General features: G+C 38.6%; 1 protein-coding gene across 1 annotated transcript; it reads right to left on the bottom strand.

Moving 5' to 3' along the window:
* Window positions 1-4136: 4136 nt before the first annotated feature.
* On the bottom strand, window positions 4137-8975 carry LOC134024949 (melanocortin-2 receptor accessory protein 2A-like). Its single transcript, XM_062467699.1, has 4 exons — window positions 8828-8975; window positions 8548-8699; window positions 7841-7940; window positions 4137-5619 (listed from the first exon to the last, which is right to left on the bottom strand). The coding sequence occupies exons 2-4, from the start codon at window positions 8663-8665 to the stop codon at window positions 5142-5144; spliced, it is 696 nt and encodes a 231-aa protein (XP_062323683.1). The 5' UTR covers window positions 8666-8699; window positions 8828-8975; the 3' UTR covers window positions 4137-5141.
* Window positions 8976-22323: the final 13348 nt, after the last annotated feature.

The raw sequence follows: 22323 nt of genomic DNA, 5'->3' as shown, positions 1-22323 counted from the left end.
GAGAAGACACTAAAATCTGTCATCTAAAATAATTGATGTATTGGTCTCTGACTAGCCTGCCATTGATGTCATCTGGGAATATACCTGCATTGTCCCACTCAATCTCCGGTGCCAGTGCAGGACCCCTTTCCTTCCTCAGACAGGCAACATTATGTAGGACAGTGCAGGCTACAGTGATGTCACATGCCCTGTCTGGGGTGACAGGGCATGTGACATAATGCGAATGTGTGTGTGTAACGGGGCGACAATGTTTGGGTGTTTTGTGATTGTGACATGTAAATATTGGCTGTTGGTAGGGGGCGGTGTTGAACAATTGTAAGTGATTATTTTAGAATGGTGTATGGTTTGTAGCGTTCCCCAACAGGTGTGCCAAATGGTCTCTAATGAGACCGACGTGATTGGTGACGGGAGGAATTAAATGCGGAGGACGGCATTCAACGGGGGCTGATTGGTGGCAGGCGCGTAGAAAGGACTCAACTGCGAACCTCCACAGGGTGGAACGACAGCAACCGTTACGATCGAGCAGAAGGACCATACAACGCACTCAACGAAACAACGTCAAGAAACGCTGGAGAACACTGGTATCGTGAGCACCGCCAAAAGACGTACAACGCTCTCTATTTCGGCAGCAAAGGGAAGGGAAATACTCTTGCCTGTACCACATTGCCGTGTAACAGCCTGGTGGTTTAACTTCACTGACGGTGCGGGTCCTGATTTATCTTGTTTTTCTTCCGCAGTTCTCTGGGAAACGAACGCCACCGCTGTGAAAGGACAGTTTTGGTGGAACTGCGGTGCGCTTGCGGCTGCATTACACTGGAGCCCTGAGTCATCAGCTGGGTCGTGAGTGGTGTCTGGACTGGTGGTATAGCTGGACAAATCCTCTCATGAGTGGACTATTTTTTACTTACTTTTATATTAATCTGGATCTTCTGCTACTGCCGTGAGGGACTGGGGGTTATGAGCCTATCGCCGTTTTGCGGCATACGTTTATGGTGTACTATAATGTTTGCAGTGCTGTGGGTTTGCAGTGAAATTGCTGTGGGTTTTGCTGTGAATTTGATGTGAATTGCTGTGGATTTGCTAACATTAGCTTTTGGCACCAGGTGTAGAGCTGCGATTTGCTCATGACTTAAGTCTTCTGGTTTTTTAGAACTGTATTAATAAAGGGATATTTTTTGTAAATTATTTCACCGTGTTGGTTGTGTGCCTCAAGGATCCGAGTTAAAACTCCTATCCGTTACATGTGCAGTCCAGCGCACCAATGACATTAGGGAAACCTGTAAAACAAAATAGTCTGAGTATCCGGTGACTGTTCTAAAGTAACGCTTTTTTGTAATCTATTGTAATAAACCTAGAATGTAGCCAGATAATTTCGGCCAGGAGAATGCGCACAAACAGAAGCTGCACCACGGCCTTGGAAAAGGTTCAGTCTTTATTCAGGGTTTATACAAGTAGTCAAATTCATGCGGCTACTACCAGTTATGCCGGATAGGGACAGACTACTAAAGGCCCCAGAAAGCTTCGATATGCCACCCAACTAACCGACTACCCCCAAGGCCCCGTTGAACTCAGGCAGGTCACACAACACTGCAAACCACCGCAACCAATAGGTTTCCACACACCACCCCCATAGGGCACCGCACACACTCTCACGGCACTGCAATAGGCACACAAGACGCCAGCCGGGTTACACCTGAAGCCACCGCCCCTCGTTCACCCTCCCACCCCGGATCATAAACTGGTACTGCCGTTCGGTTAAAACCACACACACACACACACAGAAGTAAGGGTTAAAAACTTAACTCGCCCGAGTGACAAGACCCTCCCCCGGGGTCTGAGTTTGGGCACTGGCCGGTAAGGGGAGAGACCGCAGCCACCGATCCAGCGCTCGTAGGTCCCCGCGAGTGACGTCAGCGGGAAACCTCTAGCTGAGAAGCAGCAAATGCACTCCTATTTTCCCCGCCTTAGCTATCAGTCACCCCACTAGCCTATCTTCACCGCCGGCAGCTCTAAACAGCGTGCGAACGGCACCCACCCTGTCTCCTTGAGTGCAGCTCGACGTGAGCAATCTAGCGCCGCTTCCCAGACCGCTCACCTGTTGCTGTCCTGGTCCTTTATCCCTGTTCCCTCGCTGATTATCACTGACCAGGTGTCGCTCATTAATTAACACCCCCAGCTCTTCCCTTAGATCCCTCCCCCCTACAATAATCACGTCAAACCATTACCAACACAACATCATTTCATTACACTATATTTCATGTTACCTGCAATCTTGTGGAAATCCTCATTGATGTAACACATTCTTCTGTGGCCAGGGAAGGTAATGAAAGATGTGTGCCAAGGACTTCAGTGCCAAACACACACTTCTGACAGTACGGCAAATGGTGCCTTTATTTACCGTTTCGGCATCTCCCACAAAATATAAAAACATGCCGCTTGCAAAAAAGTGCAGTGCCACACAGACCATCTGTGGGATGGTGAGAGCATGGCTTCGCCCTGTGCGGTGCTGAATTTTGGGACCAAGCAGTCTGCACAAATAACGATTTCCATCTCCAGTTAATCTGTACCTCTCATGCAGGTACTCGTCGGGAAAAGCTAAAGGGTCTGATCTGTCCCGAAACACCCTCTCACGTCTGAAAGCACGTCTCAGTATCAGTGCTTCTTCGTCCAAAACATCATTTAGAAATGGGCATGCCATGGTGCAAGAAGAAACACAGGTGAATGGGACTTTATATATCGCCCTCATCACTGACTTCATTGAAATCACCGTTGCAACTTCATCAACCACTTCTAACCATCTAAACAACTGCAATAGTAGGGTTTAAAATCAAACTTGTGACAGAAATAGTGACAAGTAATGCATGTTAAAAATAAATCAGAAGACAACGGAATAACTGTTAAACACGTTTATTTCGGATCAGAGCGGCAGCTGATTTAACACATGAGACTCCAAAATTAATTTTAGCCTGGCTGTCAGCCTGCTCTGGAGGCGGCTAGCTGCAAAGAATAAATCTCCATAGTTACTTGGCTGAGTTTAATTCAACCTGCTTTCGTGCAACCAAGTCAAAGCTAAATTCATCCAGGATAACTTGAATATCCCGGCTTAATCCCTTATCCTGGTTTCGTGCAATAGCCCTCCGGTGCGTTAAGCGCTTAGTTTAATTGCGATGGCCTTTGTTAATTGCATTAGTTTATTAACGAAGCAAAATTCACTGAAGTTATTTAACAGCCTCATACCTCAATTGCAAATTAATATAAGCGCTTGTGAATGCGTAGCCTATAGTGCCAGCTCAACATGGCTGAAAAAGATCCATTTGTAAAACTGGCCGCACTTTATTGGGGGGAAATGTCTAAATGCTTGTCCAAACAACGTCAAACTCATTGCACTCCATTGGATTATAAAAAGGACATTTGCAAAATATGAACTTTGCAGAGTGCCCAGTTCTGTAGATAATCATGGGAAACTCGCCGCCCTGTAACGCAATTGAAAAAAAGAGAGACACAGAGATTCCTGGTATTATTAGAGGGATGTACTTTCAGGGCTCTCAAGCCTCAGGGCTCTCATGCATTTTATCCAATTCTCATGCAAGACCTTGTATTTCTCACGCTGAAAATTAGGGGATAACTTGTCCCGCTATATACAATTAATGGACAAGGCGCAGGCATATGGAGTAAAGTTTTCTGGCGAGTTGATAGCTGTCTCGAGTTATACAGAGTTAAATGCCACCTACAAGCCAATCAGAAACATCACCCGCACCCCCTTTTACAAGGATTTTCCCTTCCCATGCCTGTGCTGTGGCTAACATAGAAGAAGCAACAGTTAAAATCAAATTCACTTTATTGAGATAGGGCAAACCTCAGCAAATCTACATATAAACTATGTAACTGTGAAAATACACCCAATGCTGAATTAGTCCTTACACATGCTTCAGTGCTTCACTGCCTGGAACATGAAGTTATTTGCATCCATGTTCCAATTGGCTCTTTTCTAAGAAGCTAGCTAGGGATATTTGTCCCTAGACCACGGTCTTCTCTTTTACAGAACATTCAATTTAGCACAGAAAAAAAGCCAGAGGTTTGTTGTTGGAAAAATTACCTCCATGGTAAGACAAAAAAACAAAATTAATTTGTGTTTGTGTCAGCATCCACACAACCAATTTGAATTCATTAATGTTGCTTTAATGCTGATAGACTCACTGGTAGTCTCAACACAACTCAGTGGGATTAAGGTAAATAAATCTTGAGTCATCAGTGAATGAATAAATTAATGCATTTCTACGGTACAGTGAAAAGCAGTGCGTTATGTTCAGGAAGTAAACCCAGCTGGGAATGCAGACAAAATGCATAATGTTTCATGAATAAGCATATACATGTGTCAATGCACCCACAAAGGGTTCATACAGAAAATTGCTACTGTAGATTTGTCTGTCAAATTCTATTCTCATTAATGGCCATATATATTTTTAAGACCTCATAACAAAATAGAATGCAGTTCATCCCACAAAAAAAAGCATCCGAGTGCTAAACATTTCATCCAGACAGTTATCCCCAGCTAGATACACAAAGTTTTGACATTATAATGACGAACACACTAAGGATTAGCCTATTTATACATACATTCTATGGTTTATAGTTGTCACAGTACACACTATTTTATAATCTTAATCCACTATATTTTGTTTCAAGGAAAGAACAAGAACTTAGGTCAGACAAGGACAGTGAGATATTAACTCAGACAGACTGTTTTCCACACAGCCTCTTTTTCTCTTTATTCATTCTTAATGAGACGTCAGTGTGTGTTGGGAGGGGGCATATTCATTTTTTGTATTAGTTTTCAAACTCCTCTTTCAGAGATTTAAGCCCACAATGGTGGTTTGTTGAGGCAGTCCAACTTCCACCAATTATTATTCCTAATTGATCAAATTGCTGGATCTCTGTGTCCATCCGTTGGTTTACTCAAATGGGGCTTGGGTTTAGGTAAGTTCATTCATGGTTTGCAGAGACTGTTAGCCATTAGCTCAATGCCACGTAGCCTAATGGCGAAGAGTGTTGCATATAAAGAAAAGGAAAAACAGAACTGACATGTATTCTGGGATATCTCTCGCTACATGGATAAAGCAGGTGTTGTTGGTGGCCATGCCTCATCTGATGATGTGGCGGGCATCCTGAGTTTGGGATTGACTGTCTAGGATAATGGGGGGCTCACAGAGCAGCAGGTCATCGTCCCCCAAGGTGGAGCTGTGCTCCGAGTTCACAAAGTTGGGGATGTTGAAATGGGACAGGAAGTCTTTTCCCCCGTCCCCCTTGCCGTACTTAGGCAGCCCCCTGAGGCAGAGCCCTGCAGCATCCTCGCCCGTCATGGCTAGCTCCTCCTCGCCATCCTCCTCTATGCCGCAGGTGCTGAGTACAGCCAGCCTCCCTCGTGGCCTCTCTGCCTGACCAACCACAGCTCCATGGCCCCACCCCTGCTGCTCCTCCTCACTGATGTAAAAGTGGAAGAAGGAGCGTGACTCTTCCAGCAGGGGGCGAGACAAGGCCTTGTCGGATGTGTCCTGGGGGCAATTAATATCCACCACGCAGGTACCTAGACGGTGACGTTTTTCACAGGGCTCTAGGTTCCTATCAGGTGAAAGAGGGGGAAACGTATTTATCAACTGTTGAGTTTTAAGCATGTATGTGTTTATCGTTTATCTGATGAGTTTAATCAGTGTTAAACCAAATGTTATTTTTTGGTGGAGAGCAGCTTGTTAAATATTCAGACATACCATTGATTAGTATTGAACAAGTCCAAATATGAAATTCAGTAAATAAAAAATCAGTGCATTAAAAACTTTGGGTATTGTATGAGTTTAAGGTTACATTCAGTTGTGTCCAGATATTGGACGAGATACTGTCGTTTTATTAACAAACGTGCATCTCAATAACAAAGGAGAGACACATTTTTCACTCCCTCAGTGACTGTTTGCCTAACTTCAGCTCTTATCTCAATTTGCATAACCTTCCTTTTAATCTCCTTGCAGCATAACAATTCCCACCATAGTTTATTATGCAATGCAGAGCAGTTAGTCAAATTTGATCAAGGATCATTCCCGATCATTCCATCCTAACCAAAGTGAAATTGTATTTAAATCTCCCAACAAATGTACTTCCATTATACCAATCAACAGCTACACACATAGACAAAATTGTTGGTACCCCTCGGTCAATGAAAGAAAAACTCACAATGGTCACAGAAAAAAAAAAATCAAAAGTAATAATAAATAAAAATTCTATGAATGTTAACCAATGAAAGTCAGACATTGCTTTTCAACCATGCTTCAACGGAATTTAAAAAAATAAACTCATGGAACAGGCCTAGACAAAAATGATGGTACCCCTAACTTAATATTTTGTTGCACAACCTTTTGAGGCAATCACTGCAATCAGATGATTCCTGTAACTGTCAATGAGACTTCTGCACCTCTCAGCAGGTATTTTGGGCCACTCCTCATGAGCAAACTGCTCCAGTTGTTTCCAGTTTGAAGGGTGTCTTTTCCAGACGGCATGTTTCAACTCCTTCCAAAGATGCTCAATAGGATTGAGGTTCATAGAGGGCTCATAGAAGGCCACTTTAGAATAGTCCAATGTTTTCCTCTTAACCATTCTTGGGTGTTTTTAGCTGTGTGTTTTGGGTCATTGTCCTGTTGCAAGACCCATGACCTGCAACTGAGACCAAGCTTTCTGACACTGGCCAGCACATTTCTCTCTAGAATCCCTTGATAGTCTTCAGATTTCATTGTACCCTGCACAGATTCAAGACACCCTGTGCCAGATGCAGCAAAGCAGCCCCAGAACATAACAGAGCCTCCCCCATGTTTCACAGTAGGGACAGTGTTCCTTTCTTGATATGCTTCATTTTTCCGTCTGTGAACATAGAGCTGATATGCCTTGGCAAAAAGTTCAATTTTTGTCTCATCTGTCCATAGGACATTCTCCCAGAAGCTTTGTGGCTTGTCAACATGTAGTTTGGCATATTCCAGTCTATCTTTTTTATGACTCAAACAATGACGGATGGTGCGATCTGACACTGATGTTCCTTGAGCATGAAGTTCACCTTGGATCTCTTTATAAGTCTTTCTGGGCTCTTTTGTTACCATTCGGATTATCCGTCTCTTTGATTTGTCATAAATTTTCCTCCTGCGGCCACGTTCAGGGAGGTTGGCTACAGTCCCATGGATTTAACATTTCTGAATAATATGTGCAACTGTAGTCACAGGAACATCTAACTGCTTGGAGATGGTCTTATAGCCTTTACCTTTATCATGCTTGTCTATAATTTTCTTTCTAATCTCCTGAGACAACTCTTTCCTTCGCTTCCTCTGGTCCACGTTGAGTGTGGTACACACCACGTCACCAGACAACACAGTGACTACCTGGAGCCCTATATATAGGCCCACTGACTGATTACAAGATTGTAGACACCTGTGATGCTATTTAGTGGACACACCTTGAATTAACATGTCCCTTTGGTCACATTATTTTCAGTCTTTTCTAGGGGTACCATCATTTTTGTCTAGGCCTGTTCCATGAGTTTATTTTTTTAAATAATTCAGTTGAAGCATGGTTGAAAAGCCATGAAACCATGCTTGCTTGTTAACATTCATAGAATTTGTATTTATTATTACTTTTGTCAGATTCTGACAGATTTTGTCAGAGTTTTTTCTGTGACCATTGTGAGTTTTTCTTCCATTGACCGAAGGGTACCAAGAATTTTGTCCACATGTGTATATAAAATATTTCATCTGTCTGTAGTCTTCAAGTCTGTATCCATGGAAAGGTGGAATGCTTCTTTGTCTCTTACTCTTGATGTGGGGCTCCTGTCTTGGTCAGCAGAGTGAGAATAAAGAACATGAAGATGACAAACACAGCCAGGCCCACCCAGAAGCCAATGACGATAGAGTCTGTGGGATCAGGTTGAAAAGCAATAGTTATTTCTTACTTTCACTCTCTTTCCCCCTCTCTTTCTTAATGCAAGCTATGTTTTGTGTCTGTGTTTCTATGGTGTGTCGCAGACACACACTCATACTGTGTATATAATATATGCTATGTACACGACATGAAACACAACATACCACCTTATAATGGCATCCACAATCATCTAAGCATTAGAAATACAATTGCAGACAATTGGGAGAATTTAAAATGTTTTCACTAGCTGGAAGACAAGGGGATTTTTCCTCCCTGTGAAATGCAATCCTCCCTTTAATTGTCTCTGACTTAATTTCCTGTGAAGGTATAGACTCACAGAGCTCATATTCGTCCCTTAGAAGAATCAATCTTGAGCCTAGGAATTATGTCACTCCGTTTAAAAAATTAAAACATTAAATGTGGGGAAGAGCATACACTCAAAATGTAATTAACTTAAAAGATGGGAATATACACACAAACACACACAATTAAAAAGGAAAGGAACCTTATTAGGGCATAACAATTGCTTCTCTCATTATAAAACATCTTGCTGTTAACCTCAGATGCTATGTTATCGGTAATCAGATGTTATGTACTTACATCGATGAGCTTTGAGACCCTCAAAAGACACAGGCTCATCGTCATCATAATATTCATACTGCCAAACATAGTCACTGCCACGAGCAGTGGCCCGACTTTGGTTGCGAAATTCTGACATATCAAATGAAATGCGTCATGCCACTTGGCCTGACCTGAGGAAGAAAAAAAAAACGTTAGTAATAAGGTATTTGATTAGGATAATAAATATGGACATGAGTGTGTGACTCCAATTACATCTTAATACTCAAACCCAACCAAAAGCAAATGTTAAGGTACTTACATATGTTTCAGTCTTAGATCCCTGTTTAAAAATCATGGTATTTGTTAGTTGTGGTCATCACATTTTACGGAATTCAACTCAGTATTAGACAAAATTAATCAGCAGCGTATTCTTCTTCCGTCTGTTAGCAGGAGACTCGAGTTCTCCACAACAGTATGCAGAAGCTCTACAGAATATCCCAGGTTCTCAGGAGAGCGGGGAATTATATGATGTAACATCGAGGGGTGGCTACCGCTTCATTTATGCAAAAATATTGGTCCGTTGACCAGGGGCGAATCTAGGTTCCCACTTTTGGGGGGGCTAAGCCCCTAGATAAAACCTATTATTTTTTTCTGTGACCCAGCAAAACTAGGGGGGGTCTGGGGGAACATGCCCCAAATAAACCCAGCAAAACTAGGGGGGGTCTGGGGGAACATGCCCCAAATAAATTTTTGAAAATATCCTTTTAAATAGTGTCCTCTAGTGGGGTTTAGGAAGAGAAATCAACAAATTTAGATTTAAAATATAAATATATATTTTTTTTTATTAAACAAATTTGGGGGGGGCTAATGAAACTGGGGCTCCAGCCCCCCCAAAATAGGGCTAGATACGCCCATGCCGTTGACTATGCTGGTCAGGAATTTAAATGCAGATGCCCATCGTGTTATTGCACGACTTAAAACAACGGCATATCACATATAAGACGGACCAGCCGTTCGCCTCGTTCCCCTGGGCTATTGAACTGCAGCAGAAGAATGGTGTCGACTTGGATACTCAGTATCATACTGATGAAACGCTATGGAAGCTTTGATATATTAGCATTGAGGGACCAGAGGTTTCACAGTTTCAGCCAGACAGAGTTGTGCAGAGATGGCTGTCAGCAGGGGAGAGAGCAGAGGCGTTGTTAGACATAAAACTCTACTGGGGCACAGGCCCCTATTCATATCCCTTTTTTTCTTTCAAGCTTGCTGTGCACAATGCACTACTAGGCACTACTAGGCTATAGAAACTCCTCAGGGACATCAATACACTGTAAAAAAAAAAAAAAGTTTAAATTACAGTACTTTTTCTGTCAATTATACGTGTTCTTTTCTGTATTTCTGAATGACAGGACATACAGATAGAAAGACAATGGCAAAATGTACATTTATATATTTACATTAAAATTACAGCTAAATATTGTTACTTAAAAATACACAAATGTCAGGTTTTTTTGTACAATTAATAACATTTTCACAAATGTTCTGTTAAAACACAATTTCACTTTATCAAAACTAGCTGAAGCACTTATTACAAGTAATAGATAAGTTAGGACCAGGCTCGAGCTTAGGAGGAGCAAGACAAGTAAGTTTAAATGCCGCTTGTTTATATAAAAGAGTAGAAAGAATTTAGTAAATGGTACCAAATAACAGTTTACATACACAATTTACATAACATAGACACAATCTTTGCATTTAAATGCGATCTATTCAAGTTTCAACCTTTTTGGAATGAACGAAAAGATTTGAAATATTATTTCTTTGTTTTAGTTTGACAGTCTAGTTGGTTTCAAGGATAACTTAAGTTAAATTAAAGTTTCTCTTTAATTTGCCATTCAACTTCTATTATCTTGAGTTAACTCAGTTTTAGGTTCTAATTTTAATCTCAGCTAGTCATAAACTCTTATTTCAACTTAGTTAGGACTATCTTAGGATCTCGTTATTTTCCTATTACATTTACATTTAGTCGATGCTCTTATCCAGAGCGACTTACAGTAAGTACAAGGACATTCTCCCCGAGACAAGTAGGGTGAAGTGCCTTGCCCAAGGACACAACGTCATTTGGCACGGCTGGGAATCGAACCAACAACCTTCTGATTAATAGCCCGACTCCCTCACCGCTCAGCCACCTGACCCCTATTAACATACTACGCCAGTGAGCTACTGAAGCTAAGCTTTTGCAGTATCATACCCATTTGCCAGTTCAACGCAACATAGGCAACAAGGAAAAAAACAAAAGGAAAGTAAAATCAGATATAACATTCACAACTCAACAGTATGAAAAGCTATGCACGGATGCAAGGTTATTGTCCGTTGTAGATTTTCTTCATGGGAGGCTCGCCATCTTTGCCGTCTGCTTGCATGAAACGTAGCTTCAAGCATTCGAACATTTACTCTTCGGTCAACTTATTGAATAGCAACAAATAAACCACAGTCTACCTGTGTAGAAAGAATGTAACATAAAACACTTTTCCAAATCAAAATAAGATAGTATAAAACACTTTAGTTTTACTATTCTTGTTTCGCTCACTGGCTCAGTCTTGCTAACATCATTCTTCGAGCTCTCATCTCTTGCAACCGACGTTCTTCCCGCCACAGGAAGAGCTACAGCCATTCTGATTGGCTGATACAACCATAGTATCTGAAAGTACCAGGATACCTTTTTAACATTTTAATCCGATTAAATCATAGATTTAATAATTAATATGAATTTTACTCAGTTTAAATGCTATTTATTCATTTATTTATAAACTAAATCATATTTCTTTTTTAACCTGGGTTACATAGCTATTTTAACTGTTATTTTGCAGATATTTACTTTCATCCCATGGACAAATAACTTCTTAATAACTTCTTTGGTTTAGACATATGAACCTTGAATTGTGAACTGAGCTCTTGTAGTTGACGTCATGCAATCCCAGCATGCACCAGTCAATATCAAAGACTACAAAAGCCTGCAAAAGCCTTTTTGGGACTATCTCGTTGTTTATGATCATTGACCAATGCACTTTTAGTAAAGCTCTCTCTGGAAGTCGCTTTGGATAAAAGCGTTGTGAAAGAAAATTCTAACGGCACTGTGTAGATTTGAATAGTCAAGAATGGCGGTTTCAATACAATTTATTTATCTTGTATAAATTAAGAATTAACAAAGTACTTTGTGACCAGTCATAACGGAGGACATAAAAATTGTTCGTTAGAGTGGTAGCGAACATACATAAACACTACCTTATATAAACTTTAGAACAAATGGCATTCTATATGGTCAATCAATCAATATAGCAAACTCTGTAATTGGCTAACTCAACTCAGTGACAGTTTGAAACGTACATCTCCATACCAATTGTCCCACAGTTCTTTGATGTGGCATCTCTCCCCAAACCAGTGGATAATAAAGCCACAGGGGTTGACCAGTCAAATGGTCAACTGTCCTTTGTGTGGTCATCTTCAAACAAGTTTTTAATTAACACCACCCATGAAACAGGACAGGTCAGAGCAGCTTGATCAATTGATCTAGCTAAACCTACTCCCTCAGGTCACAAGAACAATACAGTTGAACCCACATTGTCTTCAGACCAACTGTCTCTTCCCGCCCAGGTGACAAGAACTCTCTCAGGTCACCCAGACTTCCCGTCTCTAGACTTCATGTCTCCTAGTTAGGTGTCATAAACTGCAAATAGCATCTCTACCAAATTGAGTTAAATCAGCATTCATTGTATTAAGCTTCTTAACCAACTGTAAACTTCTCTTAAAACACATTCATTGTACATATGACCAAAATTCCACATCACATTCCAATTTTTATTTATTTTTTTAAAACACCATAACCCAAACAGTCCATTAAGAAAAATAAGAATCAAACATTAACATAAACATGCAACAAACTCAATACAACTCATTACAAACCATCCACACTGAACAAAAAATAAATGTAACCCCTTTACTTAACCCTTACGCTCTCCTTAGCTGAACGAGTGCTTTCAAAGCGCGGGGGAAGAAATATGTATCTCCAGTTAGCAGCAACGTACAATCAGGAGGGTAGGCTCATTGGAAAGGTCTGATGTAGGCCTTGACTTGTAATGCCATTCCGACGGGCGCACGTGCATTTCCGCGACGCAGCGAGCGAGACAAAACTTCAAACAGAGCTACCGAAATGGGGATCTTATTTTCGGGTCTAGAATACCACTCTACCCGGTTCCCCCTAGTGTAACTTGAATTACAAAAGTGTCCCCGATCGAATCCCAGGTTCGGGCGCATTACTGTGAATTTCAAGGACATTTTGTGGGGGAAGAAATATGTATCTCCAGGAGGCTCGGCTCGGCTAACCTAGGGGCTCATATTAGTAGGAACCAGGTATAGAAGCCTCAAAACCGTGAGCTAAGTGCTGAGCTAATTCAGAATAGCTAAATTTCTAATATAGGATCAGGCTAAGCTAACAATGCTAAGCTAGGCTAAGCTAGCAAAACCATCCCGGTTGGTATAAAACGCATGGAACATGTGAAACGGTGGAAAACTGAGAGGCTAAGCTAACAATGCTAAGCTAGGCTAAGCTATCAAAACCATCCCGGTTGGTATAAAACGCATGGAAAATGTGAAACGGTGGAAAACTGAGAGGCTAAGCTAACAATGCTAAGCTAGGCTAAGCTAACAAAATCGCCTAGTTTGGTGAAAAAACGTGTGGAACATGTCTAACATGCCAATTAACGTGCTGGGTGGAAGCTAACAATGCTAAGCTAAGCTAACAAAAATGTCTGAGTTAGAAAAAAACGTGTGGGTCATATTAAACCTGCCGAATGCCACGGTTTTGAGGCTTCTATACCTGGTTCCTACTAATATGAGCCCCTAGGTTAGCCGAGCCGAGCCTCCTGGAGATACATATTTCTTCCCCCACAAAATGTCCTTGAAATTCACAGTAATGCGCCCGAACCTGGGATTCGATCGGGGACACTTTTGTAAAAAAAAAAAAGTTACACTAGGGGGAACCGGGTAGAGTGGTATTCTAGACCCGAAAATAAGATCCCCATTTCGGTAGCTCTGTTTGAAGTTTTGTCTCGCTCGCTGTGTCGCGGAAATGCACGTGCGCCCGTCGGAATGGCATTACAAGTCAAGGCCTACATCAGACCTTTCCAATGAGCCTACCCTCATGATTGTACGTTGCTGCTAACTGGAGATACATATTTCTTCCCCCGCGCTTTGAAAGCACTCGTTCAGCTAAGGAGAGCGTAAGGGATAAAGCAATAAAGAATGAAAGTCTCAAAACTCGGAATCTAATGGTTAAATCTTGTCAGTAGAGTATGGATTAGATGATTTACACTTGATTTGAGTCAGTGTGACCTGTTTTAGGCTGAAATCTAAGTCAAAGTAAAGTCATGTGAACTAGTACAATGCCAAATATTGTAAATGCATTGACAACGCTATTCAGGAGCTGAAAAGCAATTTAAAGCAATAAAGAATGAAAGTCTCAAAACTCGGAATCTAATGGTTAAATCTTGACAGTAGAGTATGGATTAGATGATTTACACTTGATTTGAGTCAGTGTGACCTGTTTTAGGCTGAAATCTAAGTCAAAGTAAAGTCATGTGAACTAGTACAATGCCAAATATTGTAAATGCATTGACAACGCTATTCAGGAGCTGAAAAGCAATTTAAAGCAATAAAGAATGAAAGTCTCAAAACTCGGAATCTAATGGTTAAATCTTGACAGTAGAGTATGGATTAGATGATTTACACTTGATTTGAGTCAATGTGACCTGTTTTAGGCTGAAATCTAAGTCAAAGTAAAGTCATGTGAACTAGTACAATGCCAAATATTGTAAATGCATTGAAAACGCTATTCAGGAGCTGAAAAGCACTTTAAAGCAATAAAAAAATGAAAGTCTCAAAACTCGGAATCTAATGGCTAAATCTCGTCAGTAGACTATGGATTAGATGATTTACAGTTTATTTGAGTCGGTTTTACCTGTTTTAGGCTGAAATATAAGTCAAAGTCATGTCATGTGAACTAGTACAATGCCAAACATTGTAAATGCTATTCCTGAGCTGAAAAGCACTTTAAAGCAATAAAGAATGAAAGTCTCAAAACTCGGAATCTAATGGTTAAATCTTGTCAGTAGAGTATGGATTAGATGATTTACACTTGATTTGAGTCAGGGTGACCTGTTTTAGGCTGAAATCTAAGTCAAAGTAAAGTCATGTGAACTAGTACAATGCCAAATATTGTAAATGCATTGAAAACGCTATTCAGGAGCTGAAAAGCACTTTAAAGCAATAAAGAATGAAAGTCTCAAAACTCGGAATCTAATGGTTAAATCTTGTCAGTAGAGTATGGATTAGATGATTTACACTTGATTTGAGTCAATGTGACCTGTTTTAGGCTGAAATCTAAGTCAAAGTAAAGTCATGTGAACTAGTACAATGCCAAATATTGTAAATGCATTGAAAACGCTATTCAGGAGCTGAAAAGCACTTTAAAGCAATAAAAGAATGAAAGTCTCAAAACTCAGAATCTAATGGCTAAATCTGGTCAGTAGAGTATGGATTAGATGATTTACAGTTGATTTGCGTCAGTGTGACCTGTTTTAGGCTGAAATATAAGTCAAAGTAAAGTCATGTGAACTAGTACAATGCCAAATATTGTAAATGCATTGAAAACGCTATTCAGGAGCTGAAAAGCACTTTAAAGCAATAAAAGAATGAAAGTCTCAAAACTCTGAATCTAATGGCTAAATCTTGTCAGTAGAGTATGGATTAGATGATTTACAGTTGATTTGAGTCAGTGTGACCTGTTTTAGTCTAAAATCTAAGTAAAAGTAAAGCCATGTGAACTACTACAATGCCAAACATTGTAAATGCTATTCCTGAGCTGAAAAGCACTTTAAAGCAATAAAGAATGAAAGTCTCAAAACTCGGAATCTATTGGTTAAATCTTGTCAGTAGAGTATGGATTAGATGATTTACAGTTGATTTGAGTCAGTGTGACCTGTTTTAGGCTGAAATCTAAGTCAAAGTAAAGCCATGTGAACTAGTACAATGCCAAACATTGTAAATGCTATTCCTGACCTGAAAAGCATTTTAAAGCAATAAAGAATGAAAGTCTCAAAACTCGGAATATACTGGTTAAATCTTGTCAGTAGAGTATGGATTAGATGATTTACACTTGATTTGAGTCAGTGTGACCTGTTTTAGGCTGAAATATAAGTCAAAGTAAAGTCATGTGAACTAGTACAATGCCAAATATTGTAAATGCATTGAAAACGCTACTCAGGAGCTGAAAAGCACTTTAAAGCAATAAAAGAATGAAAGTCTCAAAACTCGGAATCTAATGGCTAAATCTGGTCAGTAGAGTATGGATTAGATGATTTACAGTTGATTTGCGTCAGTGTGACCTGTTTTAGGCTGAAATCTAAGTCAAAGTAAAGTCATGTGAACTAGTACAATGCCAAATATTGTAAATGCATTGAAAACGCTATTCAGGAGCTGAAAAGCACTTTAAAGCAATAAAAAATGAAAGTCTCAAAACTCGGAATCTAATGGCTAAAGCTTGTCAGTAGACTATGGATTAGATGATTTACAGTTTATTTGAGTCGGTGTTACCTGTTTTAGGCTGAAATCTAAGTCAAAGTCATGTCATGTGAACTAGTACAATGCCAAACATTGTAAATGCTATTCCTGAGCTGAAAAGCACTTTAAAGCAATAAAGAATGATAGTCTCAAAACTCGGAATCTATTGGTTAAATCTTGTCAGTAGAGTATGGATTAGATGATTTACAGTTGATTTGAGTCAATGTGACCTGTTTTAGGCTGAAATCTAAGTCAAAGTAAAGTCATGTGAACTAGTACAATGCCAAATATTGTAAATGCATTGAAAACGCTATTCAGGAGCTGAAAAGCACTTTAAAGCAATAAAAGAATGAAAGTCTCAAAACTCTGAATCTAATGGCTAAATCTTGTCAGTAGAGTTTGGATTAGATGATTTACACTTGATTTGAGTCAATGTGACCTGTTTTAGGCTGAACTCTAAGTCAAAGTAAAGTCACGTGAACTAGTACAATGCCAAATATTGTAAATGCATTGAAAACGCTATTCAGGAGCTGAAAAGCACTTTAAAGCAATAAAAAATAAGTCTCAAAACTCGGAATCTAATGGCTAAATCTTGTCAGTAGACTATGGATTAGATGATTTACAGTTTATTTGAGTCGGTTTTACCTGTTTTAGGCTGAAATCTAAGTCAAAGTCATGTCATGTGAACTAGTACAATGCCAAACATTGTAAATGCTATTCCTGAGCTGAAAAGCACTTTAAAGCAATAAAGAATGAAACTCGGAATCTAATGGTTAAATCTTGTCAGTAGAGTATGGATTAGATGATTTACACTTGATTTGAGTCAATGTGACCGTTTTAGGCTGAAATCTAAGTCAAAGTAAAGTCACGTGAACTAGTACAATGCCAAATATTGTAAATGCATTGAAAACGCTATTCAGGAGCTGAAAAGCACTTTAAAGCAATAAAGAATGAAAGTCTCAAAACTCGAAATCTAATCGTTAAATCTTGTCAGTAGAGTAGGGATTAGATGGTTTACACTTGATTTGAGTCAATGTGACCTGTTTTAGGCTGAAATCTAAGTCAAAGTAAAGTCATGTGAACTAGTACAATGCCAAATATTGTAAATGCATTGAAAACTCTATTCAGGAGCTGAAAAGCACTTTAAAGCAATACAATAATGAAAGTCTCAAAACTCTGAATCTAATGGCTAAATCTTGTCAGTAGAGTATGGATTAGATGATTTACAGTTGATTTGAGTCAGTGTGACCTGTTTTAGGCTGAAATCTAAGTCAAAGTAAAGCCATGTGAACTACTACAATGCCAAACATTGTAAATGCTATTCCTGAGCTGAAAAGCACTTTAAAGCAATAAAGAATGAAAGTCTCAAAACTCGGAATCTATTGGTTAAATCTTGTCAGTAGAGTATGGATTAGATGATTTACAGTTGATTTGAGTCAGTGTGACCTGTTTTAGGCTGAAATCTAAGTCAAAGTCATGTGAACTAGTACAATGACAAATATTGTAAATGCATTGAAAACGCTATTCAGGAGCTGAAAAGCACTTTAAAGCAATAAAAAATAAAAGTCTCAAAACTCGGAATCTAATGGCTAAATCTCGTCAGTAGACTATGGATTAGATGATTTACAGTTTATTTGAGTCGGTTTTACCTGTTTTAGGCTGAAATCTAAGTCAAAGTCATGTCATGTGAACTAGTACAATGCCAAACATTGTAAATGCTATTCCTGAGCTGAAAAGCACTTTAAAGCAATAAAGAATGAAAGTCTCAAAACTCGGAATCTAATGGTTAAATCTTGTCAGTAGAGTATGGATTAGATGATTTACAGTTTATTTGAGTCGGTTTTACCTGTTTTAGGCTGAAATATAAGTCAAAGTCATGTCATGTGAACTAGTACAATGCCAAACATTGTAAATGCTATTCCTGAGCTGAAAAGCACTTTAAAGCAATAAAGAATGAAAGTCTCAAAACTCGGAATCTAATGGTTAAATCTTGTCAGTAGAGTATGGATTAGATGATTTACACTTGATTTGAGTCAGGGTGACCTGTTTTAGGCTGAAATCTAAGTCAAAGTAAAGTCATGTGAACTAGTACAATGCCAAATATTGTAAATGCATTGAAAACGCTATTCAGGAGCTGAAAAGCACTTTAAAGCAATAAAGAATGAAAGTCTCAAAACTCGGAATCTAATGGTTAAATCTTGTCAGTAGAGTATGGATTAGATGATTTACACTTGATTTGAGTCAATGTGACCTGTTTTAGGCTGAAATCTAAGTCAAAGTAAAGTCATGTGAACTAGTACAATGCCAAATATTGTAAATGCATTGAAAACGCTATTCAGGAGCTGAAAAGCACTTTAAAGCAATAAAAGAATGAAAGTCTCAAAACTCGGAATCTAATGGCTAAATCTGGTCAGTAGAGTATGGATTAGATGATTTACAGTTGATTTGCGTCAGTGTGACCTGTTTTAGGCTGAAATATAAGTCAAAGTAAAGTCATGTGAACTAGTACAATGCCAAATATTGTAAATGCATTGAAAACGCTATTCAGGAGCTGAAAAGCACTTTAAAGCAATAAAAGAATGAAAGTCTCAAAACTCTGAATCTAATGGCTAAATCTTGTCAGTAGAGTATGGATTAGATGATTTACAGTTGATTTGAGTCAGTGTGACCTGTTTTAGGCTAAAATGTAAGTAAAAGTAAAGCCATGTGAACTACTACAATGCCAAACATTGTAAATGCTATTCCTGAGCTGAAAAGCACTTTAAAGCAATAAAGAATGAAAGTCTCAAAACTCGGAATCTATTGGTTAAATCTTGTCAGTAGAGTATGGATTAGATGATTTACAGTTGATTTGAGTCAATGTGACCTGTTTTAGGCTGAAATCTAAGTCAAAGTAAAGTCATGTGAACTAGTACAATGCCAAATATTGTAAATGCATTGAAAACGCTATTCAGGAGCTGAAAAGCACTTTAAAGCAATAAAAGAATGAAAGTCTCAAAACTCTGAATCTAATGGCTAAATCTTGTCAGTAGAGTATGGATTAGATGATTTACACTTGATTTGAGTCAATGTGACCTGTTTTAGGCTGAACTCTAAGTCAAAGTAAAGTCACGTGAACTAGTACAATGCCAAATATTGTAAATGCATTGAAAACGCTATTCAGGAGCTGAAAAGCACTTTAAAGCAATAAAAAATAAGTCTCAAAACTCGGAATCTAATGGCTAAATCTTGTCAGTAGACTATGGATTAGATGATTTACAGTTTATTTGAGTCGGTTTTACCTGTTTTAGGCTGAAATCTAAGTCAAAGTCATGTCATGTGAACTAGTACAATGCCAAACATTGTAAATGCTATTCCTGAGCTGAAAAGCACTTTAAAGCAATAAAGAATGAAACTCGGAATCTAATGGTTAAATCTTGTCAGTAGAGTATGGATTAGATGATTTACACTTGATTTGAGTCAATGTGACCGTTTTAGGCTGAAATCTAAGTCAAAGTAAAGTCACGTGAACTAGTACAATGCCAAATATTGTAAATGCATTGAAAACGCTATTCAGGAGCTGAAAAGCACTTTAAAGCAATAAAGAATGAAAGTCTCAAAACTCGAAATCTAATCGTTAAATCTTGTCAGTAGAGTAGGGATTAGATGGTTTACACTTGATTTGAGTCAATGTGACCTGTTTTAGGCTGAAATCTAAGTCAAAGTAAAGTCATGTGAACTAGTACAATGCCAAATATTGTAAATGCATTGAAAACTCTATTCAGGAGCTGAAAAGCACTTTAAAGCAATACAATAATGAAAGTCTCAAAACTCTGAATCTAATGGCTAAATCTTGTCAGTAGAGTATGGATTAGATGATTTACAGTTGATTTGAGTCAGTGTGACCTGTTTTAGGCTGAAATCTAAGTCAAAGTAAAGCCATGTGAACTACTACAATGCCAAACATTGTAAATGCTATTCCTGAGCTGAAAAGCACTTTAAAGCAATAAAGAATGAAAGTCTCAAAACTCGGAATCTATTGGTTAAATCTTGTCAGTAGAGTATGGATTAGATGATTTACAGTTGATTTGAGTCAGTGTGACCTGTTTTAGGCTGAAATCTAAGTCAAAGTCATGTGAACTAGTACAATGACAAATATTGTAAATGCATTGAAAACGCTATTCAGGAGCTGAAAAGCACTTTAAAGCAATAAAAAATAAAAGTCTCAAAACTCGGAATCTAATGGCTAAATCTCGTCAGTAGACTATGGATTAGATGATTTACAGTTTATTTGAGTCGGTTTTACCTGTTTTAGGCTGAAATCTAAGTCAAAGTCATGTCATGTGAACTAGTACAATGCCAAACATTGTAAATGCTATTCCTGAGCTGAAAAGCACTTTAAAGCAATAAAGAATGAAAGTCTCAAAACTCGGAATCTAATGGTTAAATCTTGTCAGTAGAGTATGGATTAGATGATTTACACTTGATTTGAGTCAGGGTGACCTGTTTTAGGCTGAACTCTAAGTCAAAGTAAACTCACGTGAACTAGTACAATGCCAAATATTGTAAATGCATTGAAAACGCTATTCAGGAGCTGAAAAGCACTTTAAAGCAATAAAGAATGAAAGTCTCAAAACTCGAAATCTAATCGTTAAATCTTGTCAGTAGAGTATGGATTAGATGATTTACACTTGATTTGAGTCAATGTGACCTGTTTTAGGCTGAAATCTAAGTCAAAGTAAAGTCATGTGAACTAGTACAATGCCAAATATTGTAAATGCATTGAAAACGCTATTCAGGAGCTGAAAAGCACTTTAAAGCAATAAAAAATAAAAGTCTCAAAACTCGGAATATAATGGCTAAATCTTGTCAGTAGACTATGGATTAGATGATTTACAGTTTATTTGAGTCGGTTTTACCTGTTTTAGGCTGAAATCTAAGTCAAAGTCATGTCATGTGAACTAGTACAATGCCAAACATTGTAAATGCTATTCCTGAGCTGAAAAGCACTTTAAAGCAATAAAGAATGAAAGTCTCAAAACTCGGAATCTAATGGTTAAATCTTGTCAGTAGAGTATGGATTAGATGATTTACAGTTGATTTGAGTCAATGTGACCTGTTTTAGGCTGAAATCTAAGTCAAAGTAAAGTCACGTGAACTAGTACAATGCCAAATATTGTAAATGCATTGAAAACGCTATTCAGGAGCTGAAAAGCACTTTAAAGCAATAAAGAATGAAAGTCTCAAAACTCGGAATCTAATGGCTAAATCTGGTCAGTAGAGTATGGATTAGATGATTTACACTTGATTTGAGTCAGTGTGACCTGTTTTAGGCTGAAATATAAGTCAAAGTAAAGTCATGTGAACTAGTACAATGCCAAATATTGTAAATGCATTGAAAACGCTATTCAGGAGCTGAAAAGCACTTTAAAGCAATAAAAGAATGAAAGTCTCAAAACTCAGAATCTAATGGCTAAATGTGGTCAGTAGAGTATGGATTAGATGATTTACAGTTGATTTGAGTCAGTGTGACCTGTTTTAGGCTGAAATCTAAGTCAAAGTAAAGCCATGTGAACTAGTACAATGCCAAACATTGTAAATGCTATTCCTGACCTGAAAAGCATTTTAAAGCAATAAAGAATGAAAGTCTCAAAACTCGGAATATACTGGTTAAATCTTGTCAGTAGAGTATGGATTAGATGATTTACACTTGATTTGAGTCAGTGTGACCTGTTTTAGGCTGAAATATAAGTCAAAGTAAAGTCATGTGAACTAGTACAATGCCAAATATTGTAAATGCATTGAAAACGCTATTCAGGAGCTGAAAAGCACTTTAAAGCAATAAAAGAATGAAAGTCTCAAAACTCGGAATCTAATGGCTAAATCTGGTCAGTAGAGTATGGATTAGATGATTTACAGTTGATTTGAGTCAGTGTGACCTGTTTTAGGCTGAAATCTAAGTCAAAGTAAAGCCATGTGAACTAGTACAATGCCAAATATTGTAAATGCATTGAAAACGCTATTCAGGAGCTGAAAAGCACTTTAAAGCAATAAAAGAATGAAAGTCTCAAACTCGGAATCTAATGGCTAAAGCTTGTCAGTAGACTATGGATTAGATGATTTACAGTTTATTTGAGTCGGTGTTACCTGTTTTAGGCTGAAATCTAAGTCAAAGTCATGTCATGTGAACTAGTACAATGCCAAACATTGTAAATGCTATTC

The sequence above is a fragment of the Osmerus eperlanus genome, chromosome 8 (assembly GCF_963692335.1).
Source record: "Osmerus eperlanus chromosome 8, fOsmEpe2.1, whole genome shotgun sequence".
Taxonomy (NCBI): domain Eukaryota; kingdom Metazoa; phylum Chordata; class Actinopteri; order Osmeriformes; family Osmeridae; genus Osmerus; species Osmerus eperlanus.
The sequence above is the reverse complement of the archived record's forward strand: the minus strand, read 5'-3'. Positions and strand labels throughout refer to the sequence as shown.

Coding starts and splice junctions, on each gene's coding strand:
- LOC134024949 (XM_062467699.1), bottom strand. CDS start 8,665: ATGTCAGAATTTCGCAACCAAAGTCGGGCCACTGCTCGTGGCAGTGAC. Junction 7,941..8,547: donor GGGTCTCAAAGCTCATCGAT/GTAAGTACATAA, acceptor CTGATCCCACAG/ACTCTATCGTCATTGGCTTC. Junction 5,620..7,840: donor ACAGGAGCCCCACATCAAGA/GTAAGAGACAAA, acceptor TTCACCTGATAG/GAACCTAGAGCCCTGTGAAA.